The sequence below is a fragment of the Marmota marmota genome, unplaced genomic scaffold (genome assembly GCF_001458135.2).
Source record: "Marmota marmota marmota unplaced genomic scaffold, marMar, whole genome shotgun sequence".
Lineage (NCBI taxonomy): Eukaryota > Metazoa > Chordata > Mammalia > Rodentia > Sciuridae > Marmota > Marmota marmota.
In genome coordinates this window covers 16,870,517-16,885,516 of record NW_025999998.1, presented here as the reverse complement: position 1 = coordinate 16,885,516, position 15,000 = coordinate 16,870,517, and the positions used below count along the sequence as shown (strand labels likewise).

The 15,000-nt window shown below is 39.8% G+C and overlaps 1 protein-coding gene across 1 annotated transcript in view; it reads right to left on the bottom strand.

The window, feature by feature from the left end:
* Nucleotides 1–14,825, bottom strand: part of Ostf1 (osteoclast stimulating factor 1) — a 53,553-nt gene extending 38,728 nt beyond the window's left edge. Inside the window, exon 1 of the mRNA XM_015492939.2 lies at nt 14,550–14,825. Within this exon, the coding sequence (XP_015348425.1) occupies nt 14,550–14,583 (34 nt within the window). The 5' untranslated portion in view covers nt 14,584–14,825. The remainder of the gene's footprint in view (nt 1–14,549) is intronic.
* Nucleotides 14,826–15,000: the final 175 nt, after the last annotated feature.

The following is a 15,000-nucleotide window of genomic DNA, read 5'->3' as shown; positions in this document are numbered from 1 at the left end:
AAACACAACAGAAGGAGTTTATGTGATGGTATCCAAGAGTCAAGGCCGTCCTTTAGATTCCTAGGGTGAAAGGAAACAGCTGTGCTCTGTTGGACCAACATAGGCCTCCCCTGGGCTTTGTGGATTCCAACGCCAGTAAATGAGGTGGTAAGCTCAGAACAGGCTTCTTGGCTCAGATTTCTGTGTGTCATTCCACAAAAGCCCACTGCTCTTGAAAATAAAAAGAGAGACTATAATCCTTGGAAAGAAAATCACAATGTGATTTGGAGCACAGTAATGTCCAAAAGTTGCAAATGTAATGAATAAGTTTCTTCCCACATATTCATATTTTCGGATAAATTAGATTCATTCAATTATACTTGCATACCTAATAGAAAAGACAATGAACATGACATTATTATCCCTCCTTATTCTAGCACTACTCTTCTTTGCCACCTCCCTATCCAATCCAAAAAGGAAAAGGGGTGGGGGGACTAAAGAATTTAAAATGTGTCTTGATTTCAGCTGCAGGAATGACAGACTCCTTAAAAACAGTAGCCAGTGTGTTTTCTGACAAGAGGGTTCTGTTTATTAACAGTGAGCCTTTCTAATCCATTTTTTTTTCATTTGCTTATGTTTTTTTAGTGCCTTTCAGCAAACTTGGTTGTTTTTACATCTTGAGAGACCATACCTGCTGGTTATTTTTATTTCTTTTCTTCCATATGAAATACAAGTCCCAAAAGAGCAGGGTTCAAAATTCCAAATGACAAACTCTTTGTCAATCATGTTTTGACTGACTAAATATTACAGCCATTAAAGACTATTTATCCCAGGATGAAGGGCTTCCAAGACAGTTTAAAGAGACCTCATGGAAGATAGGAGAACACAATTACAGTCCTGGAAATTAAGTAATAATAGTAAGAAGAAGTCTACATTGGTCATCCCATCTTCTGCAAAAAGCAAAATAAGTACAAGGGCTGACCCATAACAACAATACCTGGTTTTGTGTGACCCATGAGAAGAAGAGTTTTACATTTTTAAATAGTACAGGGGAAGGTGAAAAATAATATTTTATAAAATTCAAATTCAAACTGCAGAGTCCATGAAATAAAGTTTGGAGCACAGCAGTTCATTTGGATATTGTCTGCGGCTGTTCCACATTATACAATGGCAGAGTCATGGTTGCAACAGAGACTTTGTGTGGTCCAAAAAGCCTAAAATATTTACTATCTGCCCTTTTACAAAAAAAAAAAAAAAGAAAGAAAGAAAAATTGTGAAACCCTATCCGATGGTCCCGCTTTCCTGTAAGTTACAAGGCAGACAAAGGGAGCATTACTGCACAACATGGGGGAACCTTAGCACCAAGTGTGCCTCCTGCTGACCCCAGAGACCAGCTGGGCCTTGGACTCCTCCTACGGGAACTGAGTGGATGGGAGAACAACTCTATGTGCCAAGACACCAGGCAAAGCATTAACCTGCAGCAATATATTTACTCCTCAAAACCAATCCTTTAATGGAGATCCTTTATGAGCCCTATTTTACAGCTGAGGAAACTGAGGCTAGAGAGAGTGAGAGGTCATTAGTCCAAGTCCACATGACCAGGAAGTGGCAGTGAAGAGGCTGAACCTGAGGTGGTAGGCTCAGGAGACTTGAAGTGAACCCACTCGGGCCATGGCTCCCTGACTCTAGACCCTGTGCTCTGAACACTCTGAACATCCAGAGAGCTGAGGTTTTCATGCTAGATTAAACACATTACTATACGTAAAATATCAGGTGCAGTTTGGGATGTTTAATTAGCAATGTTAGCCATTGTTAATTACTATGCCTATTTTTCCTTTGGTGATTGGAANAATGGAAGGAGACCCTCAGGGTTATACAGTGGAGGGGGTAGAGAGAGAGGAGGGGAGGGGAGGGGAGAGGTGGGGAGGGGGGAGGGTGAAGGATGGGAAAGGCAGCGGAGCACTACAGACACTAGTATGGCAATATATAAATCAATGGATGTGTAACTGATGTGATTCTGCAATCTGTGTATGGGGTGAAGGTGGGAGTTCATAACCCACTTGAATCAAAGTGTGGAATATGATATGTCAAGAAATTTGTAATGTTTTGAACAACCCACAATAAAAAATTAAAAAAAAATAGCTTTTGGGGAACATTCTGATGTTTTGCTACTATGTAAAAAAATCTGGTTGTTATATGTATAAAATCAGCCACATAGAACAAAAATATGCATATTAGAAAAACTGCAAGAAAACAACAAAATATTAACAGTTATCTCTGGGTGGTAGAATTATAAGTCACATTTCTTTTTTCTTTTATTTCTAAATTGTCTACAATGAATAGGAATTCCATGCACAACAAAGAAAATGTGTTTCTCTTATTATCCTAGTAAAGGACAACTCAGAAATTATCTGTATTTTATTTATCAGCAGAGTATTATATATTAATATAAGGCCTCTTTTGTTCTCCTTTTCTCCACTTTGCCATGAAAAATAAAAAATGGTAACAAGATAAGCAACTTCAATGCAAAGAACAAGCACAAACCTGAGAATGCATACTACTCCCTAGTGAATTATGGCTACTATAAGCTATGACAGCAATTGACACCTGTCTAAATTTTGGAAAGAGAACAGTAGGTACCCATGCAAAGAGAGGCAGGACAGAGCAGCCCCACAATGATAATATAGAAGTCATGGGGGCGCGGGGGGTGGGGGTGGGGTGGGGGACGGTAGTCAGGAAGTCCAAGAACAGCTAGTAGATGAACTTGCCTGAAGCCTGTGATTGAAAATGGTGATTAGGCTGGAGGCGTGAGCATATGCCTCAAACCTTTTTTTTTTTTTTTAACTTGAACTTTATCTTTTAGCTCTTTTTCAATATTATTTCCACTGGATGAGTATAGCATATCAATTCTGAGTATAGCATATAATTAGAGATGAAGATATATATAATCATTTTTTCTTTCTTAGAAGAACAGTAACTAAAAAGACTGCATGCTAAACCTATATGTCTACTTTCTCAAACTTGTTTGAGACCCACAAGAAATATTAGTTCACATCAGGACCCAGGAAATATAACACACACACACACACACACACACACACACAGTCTCTCTCTGTCTCTCTCATAAAATTCTAAAAGGTTTTACAAAAAAATATTTACCCTTACTTTGAGTGATTCATTCTGATATTTTTGCTCCCCTCCTCCTCTGTCACCTCTCTACCCCACCCCCTTTTTTTCTTACTGGATGCTAGTGATGACTAATTAATTAGATTGACTAAATGCTCTACAACTGGGTCACCATTCACCATTTGAAAATACATCAGGCCAGAACACTTACTACATAAATGTGTATAACCAGTGTTTGTAAACTAAATAAAAAATTCTCAGAGATACATTTCTGGTACTATTAGCAATAATGAAATGTCCTCAAAATATATTTTAAATGAACTTAGTCTTAGCCCTCTATAAAGATACATTCTAATAAGACACTATGATGTTAAAAATGTGCTCATTATTCACAGCAGAACCCCTTTCAAACCTGATATACAAAAGAAAACACAGAGTCTGTAAGAAAAAGGAAAAAGAATCACTAGAGACAGGACTCAGCTGAAGCCAGATGTTCAAAACTGCCCCCATAGACACAAAAGGCCAAGTCTGTAGCTGATAGTTAATACAAGAATCTGGATGTGTGCAAAATAGTACAAAATCACAAGAAGAAAAAGAGCAAAGAATCAATAATACCTTGAGAAATGAACTTCTCTCTGTTCAGAAAACAAAAGGATTCAAATGTTCTTATGCAGCACAGTCAAAATACTACAAAAGTCCCTATCTCAAAAGACAACAAAACCAAAAAGAGGAAACTGAATACAAAGACGCCCTCTCTAAGAAACTAGCAAGATGTCTCAAGTGTTCCTTTCTCTCAATACCATCCTCTCACTGACATCACAGCCTTTACCCTGAAAACTGTTTCCCTAACCTCTGCCCTCTCAAGTCACAGCAGCACTACCTGGAAGGTTTACATCACGTTCCTAACAGCCACTTTCCTGTCATAACAGTAGTGAGGCTTGCCTGGGGGCCTGGGACACTAAGTTATGATGCCTCCATCCCATGGACAGAACTGGCTGCAGGCTCAGCCCAGCAGCCAAGCAGCAAAAGTCCCAGGTGGTGAGTTCCTGCTCTGGGCTGGCTTATCTGAGAGTCAAGATTATTTATGGCAAGGAGGGGCTAGTCAGAACTCAGGAGCTTCTGGAAAGACCCAAAGAATCTAAGTGACTTCTCAAAAGGCCAGGGTAAAATCTTAATCCAAAATATCAAGGTATTTTCCCAAACCAACTCAGATTTGGGGGGAAAAAAAGAAGTGTCCCAAAAAATGGAGTCTTTTAGAAATTTCTCATAGAGTGACCAGGCAGGACAAATGAAAAGCTTGGTTTTGTGGGGTTGTGATTAAAACAGGGTAAATTCCAGGAGCATTAAGGTAAGAATCCCCTTTTTCTCAAGGCCTGGGGTAAGGGGTTGCACCAACCCTAAGAGTCATAAACCTACCCTCAGTGCCTTACCTCTCAGCCACTCCAAAGCCCAAGGCCACCTCCATCCCCCAGGGTGCACTTTGCTCACAGACTGTTTTTTTTTTTTTTTTAAACACTCTTTTTCACTGATGGATGCTCAGAAGCTCATTTTGTCTTTTTAGGAACATGGGGATATAGATAGGAAGAAACAGTGAATGGAGATAATGGAATTTGGCCTTAAATTTCTAGGAATGCCCCCAGTCCCCACCCAAGTCCCAGATTCTGCAGTACTATTTGCTGTGTAAAACATGGATGGGGTGACAGTGAAAATAACCTCTCTATCCAGAGGACAGAAGAGGGAAATGTCAGCATTCTCTGGGGCAGTGGCTTGCCATCAATATGCAGTGGTCATCTAAATTGTAGCTTTTCAGAATAAGCCTAGGAATTTGCTCTCCTTCTAAACTCACTGTCCACATGCAGAAGTAAACTACCTTCTGGTCATCTGTCCTAACAAACTGTAGTTCTTTACCTCTGGTTTTAAAGATAATGGAAAATTAACACTCAGGATCATTACAATAATTTTTAACTACAAATAGATTATTTTATTTGAATTCTAAGCCACAACAATAAAATGTATTCCCATTAGTATAATTCTATGTTCTCAAAATTGCCATTATATCAGAATCCCTAGAAACATGTAAATGTTGTTTTGCTGGAGGGTAAAGGAGGTTTTTGGTTTCTTGTGTGGACCAACATAAATGGCACAGCAATAAGTGGAAAGAGAATCATTCTGTTAAGGGAAGACCTGTCATTCCTCCTGTAGAAAGAAGCACCAAAACACTCCTCCCTAGAATCAAATGTGAGAATTTCCTAAAAACAGGATCTGGCCTTGAATCCATGACCGAAACTGTCACTTTCAAAATAAACAGGAAAAAATACAAGATGGCAGCTCTTAAGAAAGCAAGATTCTGAATCATAATTTGCATAAAGAATTAATTTCTAAAAACTAGTAGATAACATATTCCTAGATTACAGGTCTACAGAGTTAATGTTATTGAGTATCAACTTTATACTTTCCAAACATAAAAGTCCTCACTGACTCAATGGTCATTCACAAATGACCACATTTTGCAATCCTCTCATTGGAATCTGTGCATATAGTACCCGACATATTCCTGCAAGGCCACTTCAAGCTTTTCTTTCCTTAGTCAGCTATAAAAATAAAAAACACTGCCTTATGTAGTCAGAGCATAAATGAAATTGGATCAGGCTTAACTATTAATACATTATGCCTCCACTCCAACCTTCGTCCCTCCTTTCCTCTGGGTTTTCTTGTCATAGAAATCTGGACTGATGGAAAGCTGTTGGAGTGTTTTATTTCTTCATGTTTGTATTCACCTGATACTAAACACTGGCAGTAACTGAGAAAAATTAAAAATGCCCCAGATATCTATAAGAAGAAGTGCAAGTTGAAATTATTTAGGAATGTGAGAAATTGTTTGAAGTAGACTTCATTCAGATTCAGAATAAAATGAAGAAAGTGAGGCCCAAGTAGTCTAGTGATATATCAAGGTCACCTACCAAGGTCATTTGAAACTATGTAATCAGAACTTCATCCCAAAGCTAATGCTTATTTTCCATTACTATAATCAGCCTTCTCCTGTTCAGTGCATGGCTGGAGACTATAGTATCCACCTTATTAGATAGTTTTTATGCCTAAAGTCCTATCCTTAGAGTCATTCAGTTAAACAGGGAATTCCTTTTCAGAATCTTGTTCATAGCTTATCTTATATTTAATATATTAGGGGAAGGGAGCTACAACAAATCAATGATTAGTTTAAGACTGAAGGTGAATTTGGTCATCAGATAAGAAACAGTAAATTTGTTTTCAGAGCCCATAGAGTTTAGGAGAGAGGAAACCTAGTTTCAGTTGATGTGAGAACACTGGGACCATCCTGGGCAAGCAACTCCCTGGGCACGTGGCCCTAGTATCCTGGGGTGCCATCATCAAAACTCAAATAGCCAATGGGCATGCCACTGAAGTCTGCCAAATATTGACCTAAAGAGGAAAGCCAGCCCTTACACAGACTACTCAAGAGTAGACAGAGACTCAGAGCAACCACAGGACGACAGCACTTCAGAAAGGCACCAGTACTGTTTGCCAAAGGCCCAAACAATCTGGACTTGTGTCTAACAATAAAATACAGACAAATGGTAAGAATTAAAGGCAGATGAAATTAAAGGCAGGTGTCCACATGCCAGTCAAGAAGGAGTGCCAGAACAGGTGTCAAAGCATCAGAGATGTTAAGCATGGTGGTACATGCCTGTAATCCCAGCAACCTGGGAAGCCAAGACAGGAAGATCGCAAATTCAAAGCTAGACCTTCAGCAACTTAGCAAGACCCTTCCTTAAAATAAAAACTAAAAAGGACTGGGGGTGTGGCTCAGTGGTAAAGCACACCTGGGTTCAATCTCTAGTGCCAAAAAAACAAAACAAAACATCAGAGACCCCATTCCAAACACGAACCAGAAAATAGGGAAAAGCCAGTTGTGAAAAACAGAGCTTCTAAGAAGCCAGTAGCAAGTCCTAGGGACCCTAAGGGCCCCCAAAGGAACCCTAGAGTTGCAATATTTAAGCACACAATTGGTCCACAAGAGTGGGAGGACATTAGGCAAGAACCAGAAGCCCTATCAAATGGAAGGTTCCCAGAAAGAGGAAGTGAGATGTCACCATAAGCAGCATCTCCTACTTTACATTCCAGCTTAAAGTAGGTCCAGGTTCCAGTGAGTGCTGCCTTGGGTGATGTAGATTTAGAACCAAAATGCAGAGGAGTAGAACAGGATTTATTCTCCAGCAGAAAAATAAGGCTGAACAATTTTAAGGTTGGCACACACAATTCAGTGTACTAACTTTGGATTTCTGTTGCAATGTTTCACAGCCAGTATTCTTGGCTGAAAAATATGAGAACACCTTCTATTCAATCCTCCCAAAGCTATACTGACTAATCAACAGGCCCCAAAAAAACAAAGAGCACATGCTAACCCAGAGATCTTGTAACCTCAGCCAGTAACATGTCAAAGACAGTCACAAGAGTCTGGTTTTCAAGCAATGAAAGCTGAGACTCTGGAATCGTCCAAATATGGAGTCAGAGATACCTGTCAACTGTGCTAAAAGACATAAGGGGCTTCTCTCAGCCAACCACCTCACTTCACACTCAGAAAGCTGGGACTTGGAAGGATTTTCCTCCAATGATGGCTTTAGTCAGGAGAATTCCAGGAGACACTCAGCCACTCCAAAATAACCTCCAGGTTGAAGAGATTTCTTGACTTATAGGAGTAAGTTGATTTAAGTCCTGCATGGGGAGAAGGGAATCCTGAAATGGAATCCATGAGTTTTCCAGGAGCAGGCAAAATCCCTAGTATATCCGGTTCTCAGAAAGACTTTTTTATGGGGCCTTCAGCTCTTGTAAAGGGCCTGAGCTAATCCCTCTAGCATGAACACGAATGGTATTGGTTGCAGGGTGTTCTTTATTCTGAATCTGAATTGCTCACCAACTCCCGAGAAATCAGAAGCATAAGGAAGAAAACGATCCACAGTAAGTGCATTCTTGGCTCCCAAGACTCTACAACCAAAGTCGCTTTTCAAATTCTAAGGGATGCTAAAAATTTAAAATCCCATGCCAACTGAACTACACAAATATTCTTCCTCAACTCCTGCCCCAAGAGTAAGATGAAAAATTTGCCTTATAATTTTCAAAAAGTCCTATAGATGTTCAAACATAAAGTGGGACATGACTAGCAAGAATAAAAAGGTGGTGGCAGCAGATGCACCAGTAATTTGTTTAGTGATTTGAAGCTGCTAACTCTCTTTAACCAGGGGCTGCAAACTAACCCACAGTTATTACCATTGACAAACAGATATGCAGATGCATCTGCAAAAAAGACTGGCAGGTATACATTTAAATTATTGCTTTTTGTGCAGAGTAAGATCATGACCCACAAACTGTTACATTAGATAAATGGCTTTCTCTTTATTTCAGAAAAATAAATTCTCCAGTTTGCAGTTCTGTGTGTGCACTGAGTTTTCATGGCTTCTCAGAGAGAAGCTCAGCACTTTTGCAGTCAAATGTGGATAAGAGAATATATTTATTTCATTTCTACTTTAGTCAAATGAACTACACAAATATTCCCCCTTTGTTGCTCAGCAAACTTACTCAGCATTCAAGACCTGCTTCAATGACCCTTCTTCTGTGATACCTTCTCATCCTCCCCAAGCTCCCTGCCCTATGCGTCCCAGTCCTCTGATTCACACTTGGATAATATCTCCAATCAAATGTGTTAAGATTTTTCTGCTGAAAGCATGCTCATTTTTGTAAGGAAGATAAACTGATATGAACAATTTAGAAATGTCTATGAAAATGCCAGTGCACATACCCTCTGACCCAACAAATCCCACTGCAAGGGCTTTATTTATTTTTTGTTATTACAGAGTTACAATAGCCTTATTTTGCAAACAGCTTTGTTTTGCAATACTGTAGTAACAAAAGATTGGAAACAATCTAAATGTACATTAATAGTGGTCTGGTTAAATGAGTACAATGGTCACTCATCATAAGAATGAAGTCATCCAGACTTTGGGGATAGTACCAGAAGATCTTAGAAATGACTATCTCCCAAATTAACAAGTGAATTGCAATTCCAACACATGGAATATAGCCTTTGAATTACCTCTATAAAAGCCCCCTGTTCCTGCTAATGAACAGAATCACAGCCTTTGGGACAGTAATCCCTATGTTTCTCCTTTGCTACCAAAGCAATAAACCTTCTTTTTCCTTTCAGTCCAAAAAAAAAAAAAAAAAAATACAATGGGATACCACGCAGAACCAGAAAGCCCTATTGGTACGAAATTTTTTTCCAAACTCTTAATTTGTTTGATAGAATATCTTGACTTAATAGTTCACTTAACTTTAGCCTACTAAAAGTTGTCTCTCATGTTTTTTTTTTTTTTTTTTTTGGACATCTTCCCCTGTGTATTAATTGAATGAGGGCAACTTATTCAGCATCAGGTATAAGAGGAATATTGGTAAATTTCACCACACTGATCACACGATAGTCAAGCCCTGAGAATGACGGAAATGCAAGAGAAATGGAACCACCACCATTTCCAGAAAAAAGAGTGCAGAGCAGAGCAACACAGCCTCAGGTCTTTGCTACTTTGTAGTAAAGCTACAGAGCCCAGCCAAAACAGTCTCTCCCCTGCTTCAAACAGACTTTTTATTGTGTATCAAAACATTTTTATGTATCTGTTATTCATAAATGTTTAGTGGCTGTGCAGTTATAAGGAAATGCAAGATTGGTCTAGTCTTACAAAGTGCACAGACTAATACTGATCAGATAAAAGAACAGTCATACAAAGCAACTACCAATAATACAACTGTATATGTTAATAAAATTGGTTGTCCAACCTGAGTGGGTCCAACCCACAGGTGTCTCTACCTAAAATGCATAGACTCAAGTAAAGTTTGTGTTCTATTCCTGGGTAACACTAATCACAGTAGCTTTAAGACTGTAAGTGGTTTACTTAACCTTACTAAGTATTGCTTTATTCATAAAACTGGGAAATTAGGACTCATCTCAGAGGAAAGTCAGCATAACTAAGGAAGACAGACCATATTAAGTGCTTGGTGCAGTGCCTGAAACAGGACCATGTAAATGACAACTATTATTATCTTTGTCATCGTCATCCTGGAATTTTCTAGATGCTCTTCTTAGAATTTATTCTGACATCAGGTATAAATGGAGCATCGCATTTACAAAAGAATAATTCATGTGTATATTTCAAAGTCAACCCTATTCTCTCCCCTTTTATTAATTTATTTATTTGGGGGAAGGACACTACACAGAGGTTCAGATTATTTTAGATGATGACCTTCTTCTCTCAAAACTGCTATTTAAGTAACATACTGTATTATCTTTGATGTTTTTCCGACGGAAAAACCCAGGATATTGACATTTGCTTCTTCTAAGTTCCATGAACTTATTTCCACAAGACACATGAAATATTTATGTTGCTTTACTTTCACAAACAAAATCAATAAGCCATTTGAAAGAAATGGCCAGGATCAGACATCAGGTTTCCAACTACAATGGACTGTTATAAAACCCACCTAGAATAAGATGATTTGAAAGTCCAACTGCCATTCAATATCCTTTGCCTATCTATATATCAAGCCCCAGAATAAAGTCTTTAATATGTTCTTTGTAGGAACAAAAGTCTTGTCTTCTCCACTCTGACAGCCAGGTAGTTTCACCCCAACTGAAGTTCAAGGCTCCTAAGAGTGGCTGAAAACATCATAAATGCTCTGTGTGTAAAAGTGAGTGGTTGCGTTGATTTGGAAGAAGGAAAGAAGGGTTCCGTAAAGAATGAGCTGAATACCATGACACTGTGACCCATCTCAGCAGACAGATTTACATGGTGGCACATCTAAATTAGAGGGGAGAGTTTCCATGACAAATTTGGAATAACCAAAAGTGATCCTACAGAAAAACAACAAGTAAGCAAGGCACCAACCATCAAGCTGTGAAAGAATTGCTATTTAGAGCAGAATATAGGCAATACATATTGAACAGATTCTCGGAACACACAACAACTATAGCAAGACATTTAAAACTGAAGCTAAAACACCATTCTGAAGATAATTGTTTTCATTTTCTTTTTTAAATGAAATGGATTTGAAGAAGAAAACTTAAGAGACTATTCAAGCAAATATAAACAATGATTATCACTAGATGTAGGGATGATTTTTTTTTAATTTTAATTAAGTTTACTTATTGTTTATGTATACCTTACTTGCCATATTTTCTATAATAGAAAATACGTTATTTTATTTCTAATTAAAAGATTTTTTTAAAAAATGAGTGAGATCAGTCATCCAATTATAAATATGGGGTGATCTAGCATAATATATATACATATAAATACATATACAAAGTGCACAGACTAATACTGATCAGATAAAAGAACAATCATACCAAGCAACTACCAATAATACAACTGCATATGTTAATAAAATTGGTTGTCCAACCTGCGTGGGGGTTGTCCAACCCTCAATTGACTCAAGATCCTCACGGATGAGACCTTACCTTATTGTTCCTTGGAACCCCAATGTCCAATACAGAGCCTAAAATATAAGCTACATTTACTAAAAAACATTTAGCAAAAATATTCTGGATATAGCCAAAAATGCAAACAAGCTGAAACTTTATATATCCTCAGGATAGTGATAAGTAGCATCTTCCATCCACATCTACTTAGGACTCACCTGGGCAGCCTCCTTCTGTGAATAGTCCCTTGCTGGGCACATGCTGATATCCTGAAAGATGCACTAACCCACATTATAGCTTAATGTACCTTGCTATTCAAATCTTCCAGTAAGTTCCTTGTCCCCTCCTCTAGCTCCTCTTTCAGTATTGTTTATTGGGTTGAGCCATGTTGTTTTGCCAGGATCTTGCTCTAAAAGAACCTTAAGAAATATCACTATGATCGTCCCTCTTGTATTTCTCATTAAAATGTCCTGTCAACTCCAACACTGTAAGAGAACCCATGGGGAAATTTTGTTTCAGATCTTGGTGCCATTAAAATAACTATTTCTCAGAGGAGGTAACACATTTTAATTTTATGAGCACTAGGGATCTTGTAATTGGTCTTTTATCTCTCTGCTTGAAGCAGAGAACCAAATCTACAGCCCTCCTTCCATAAATTTGTAGGTCCTTAGGATGCACTTGTCTTTAAGCTAACTTTGCATTTCTTCGTATTATTCTTTTCTCCCTCTACATAATCTTTATCTTTTTTTTTTTCCTTTCTCAGATACTGTATGTTTTTAGAAGTCCTTCTGGGATGAGGTAGGGTATTAAAAAAAACCAATAAACCAAAAATTAAACATACCCTCACCAATTGCAAGCTTACTTTGAACACACTGACCCATGTACCTTGCCTACAAAGACAAGAAAGTAAAGTGCAGCACCATTCTTCTTGCTCTACCAACCAAGGTGTGACTATTATGTACACTATGACAACAGAGTCTGAATGAATACTAGAAACCCCTTACTCTCCTACTTTCTGCCCACCACCTCCAAAATGCACATGACCATTCACGATTGGTGCACTATTACACCTGTAATCCAAATACTCAGGAGGCTGAGGCAGGAGAATCACAAGTTCAAGGACAGCCTCAACAACTTATGGAGACCCTGTCTCAAAATAAAAATAACTAAAAAGGACCCAGGATAAAGCACCTCTGAGTTCAGTCCCCAGTACCTCCCCCCAAAACTACTAAACCAACAAGCCAATTTCAATGTTAACTTTATTTATGTTTGGATCTCATTTATAAATTAGTGCAGAGTCAAAGTACTCCCTACACAAGTCATGTTGACCATGTACCTTCTAATTTGTTGAGGAAAAGAAGAAAGTAATGATGTCAGATAACAACAACAACAACAACAAAATGGTTTCTGGAGTGCATCCTCAATGGGTAGCACACTAAACCACACCCAGGTATACATGAATACACAAGTATTCATTCACACAACACAAGCATATTTCAATCTAAGGCCCTCTAGAATCAGCACAGACTCCAATATGTAGGAAAGGATGAAAATCCTCCAAGAATTGGTCCTTCGGACATTCTTTAAAATAAAGTACTTTATTCAGCTATCAAAAAACAACTCTGCTTTGTTGAATACTTGAGGTCCTAATTTACATCTGAGTTTAGAAAGCTGCCATCTCATACATATGCACTTAAAATGCAAATTTCGCATCAGATTCCATATAAATACAGCACAGAGCCCAACTCTAGCCACACCTCATCTTAGCTCAGGGCAAAGCCAATCTCAGCAACTTCTCCACCTGTAACAGGACAAAATCCAAGTCCTCAGTGAAAGACAACTTAAATATGTGAGGATGTGCATTATTTTCAAATACTGGGACTTGATCCTGCCACTGTAGGAACATAAAGAAAGAAAACTGGAAAATTATTAAAGTTGCAGTGCTTGACTAAAGTTCAGAAAAATGGAGAAAAAAATTAGTCGCTGAAACTCTATCACTTGCAACGAAAGACACTTTCAAATTTGATATAAATAGGTTAATTTCAGCCTTTCCAATACCGAAGTTACACAAGATTACAAGTGGGGGGAAAACCTGAGAATTCATCAGAGTGAATGAATGCCTATTACCGTAATGAACTGAAATGCACGGGTCCCTTTAAATGCGCTTGTTTCTCGTATCACAGAAAAATATTCGAAGGGCAGAGAAAAAAAAAAAAATGAACAAGGACTATCAGCCAAGAAAACTTCTTTGAGGAACTTTGCGCTCTCACCGGTCTACAGTTTAGCACGCCAAAATCATTGGGGGAGCAGAGGCAAAGGACAAGCATTGCACGGTAAAGTGACACTTCGAAAAAGTAACAGCCCAATTACTCTTGTAGCAGCCTAAGTTCTTCCTTTCCAAAGCACGAGTACAGATTTTTTTTTTTTTTTTACATGCTCTTCCCAAGATCCCGAGGTCAATTTCAAACACTGCTCCTCTGAAAAGTCACGAAGGAGGCTCGCTCACCCAACCCCACCCTGCAAACAGCACACTTCCCGTTCGTTCAGGCCGGTCAAGAACTCCAACTTGACAGTGACACACACTGAGAAAGAGGAAGTGGCTAAAGACCATTTCAAGACATACTTATTTTTTCAGACATATCGATGGCTCTGTCTTGCCGGAAAGCTTCAATGGGATGTTGCCATCACACACTCTGGGAAGTTGGAGCGAATGATAAATAAGGTTGCAAAACCGAGGGCAACTCCTTTAAAATATATACAAATTTTTAAATCCTCGAAATCTTCTTGCTTTCTAGTGACTCCTCCCCTGTAGTGAACGCAACAAAGCTAGGAGCTTCCCTCCTGGTGGGTCCGATCTCGAAAGCGAGGCTCGGGGCCGGGTAGGTGCGTGGTCAGCCCTGCCAAGTGGCAGAGGGAGCGCCGGGCACCGAGGCAGCCAGGCACCGGCGAGCGCCTCTCTTACCTGGTTTGACTGGTTTTGGAGGCGGCTTCGACATCTCGCTTCTTTGAGCGGCTAAACCTAAAGACCGCGCACGAAGAGCCAACCGATCGCCCGGTCAGCCGGCACTCCAGGCGCCCCACAGTTTCTTTCTGTCTGACGGGCAGTCCTGCGCCTCCGAGGACCTGCGCCCACCCTTTGCTACGAGAAGAGCGGACGCAGGCAGAGCAGCTCAGCAGAGTGGTCGCCCCGCCCCGCGGCCGCCGAAGCCGTCCCGAGCGCGCGCCGAGCCGACGAGGAAGTGGCCACCGCCTCCCTGAGCGCTAATTGGCTCTTGGGCTGGCAGCTTCACCGTGGCGGGGACGCGGGTAACGCGCACGGCGGCGGAACCGCCCGAAACCATGCGAGGGCGCCGCAAGCACGCGCCAGGGTTGGCCTGGCTGAGCGCCCCCGGCGGGAAAGAGCCGGAGCCGTG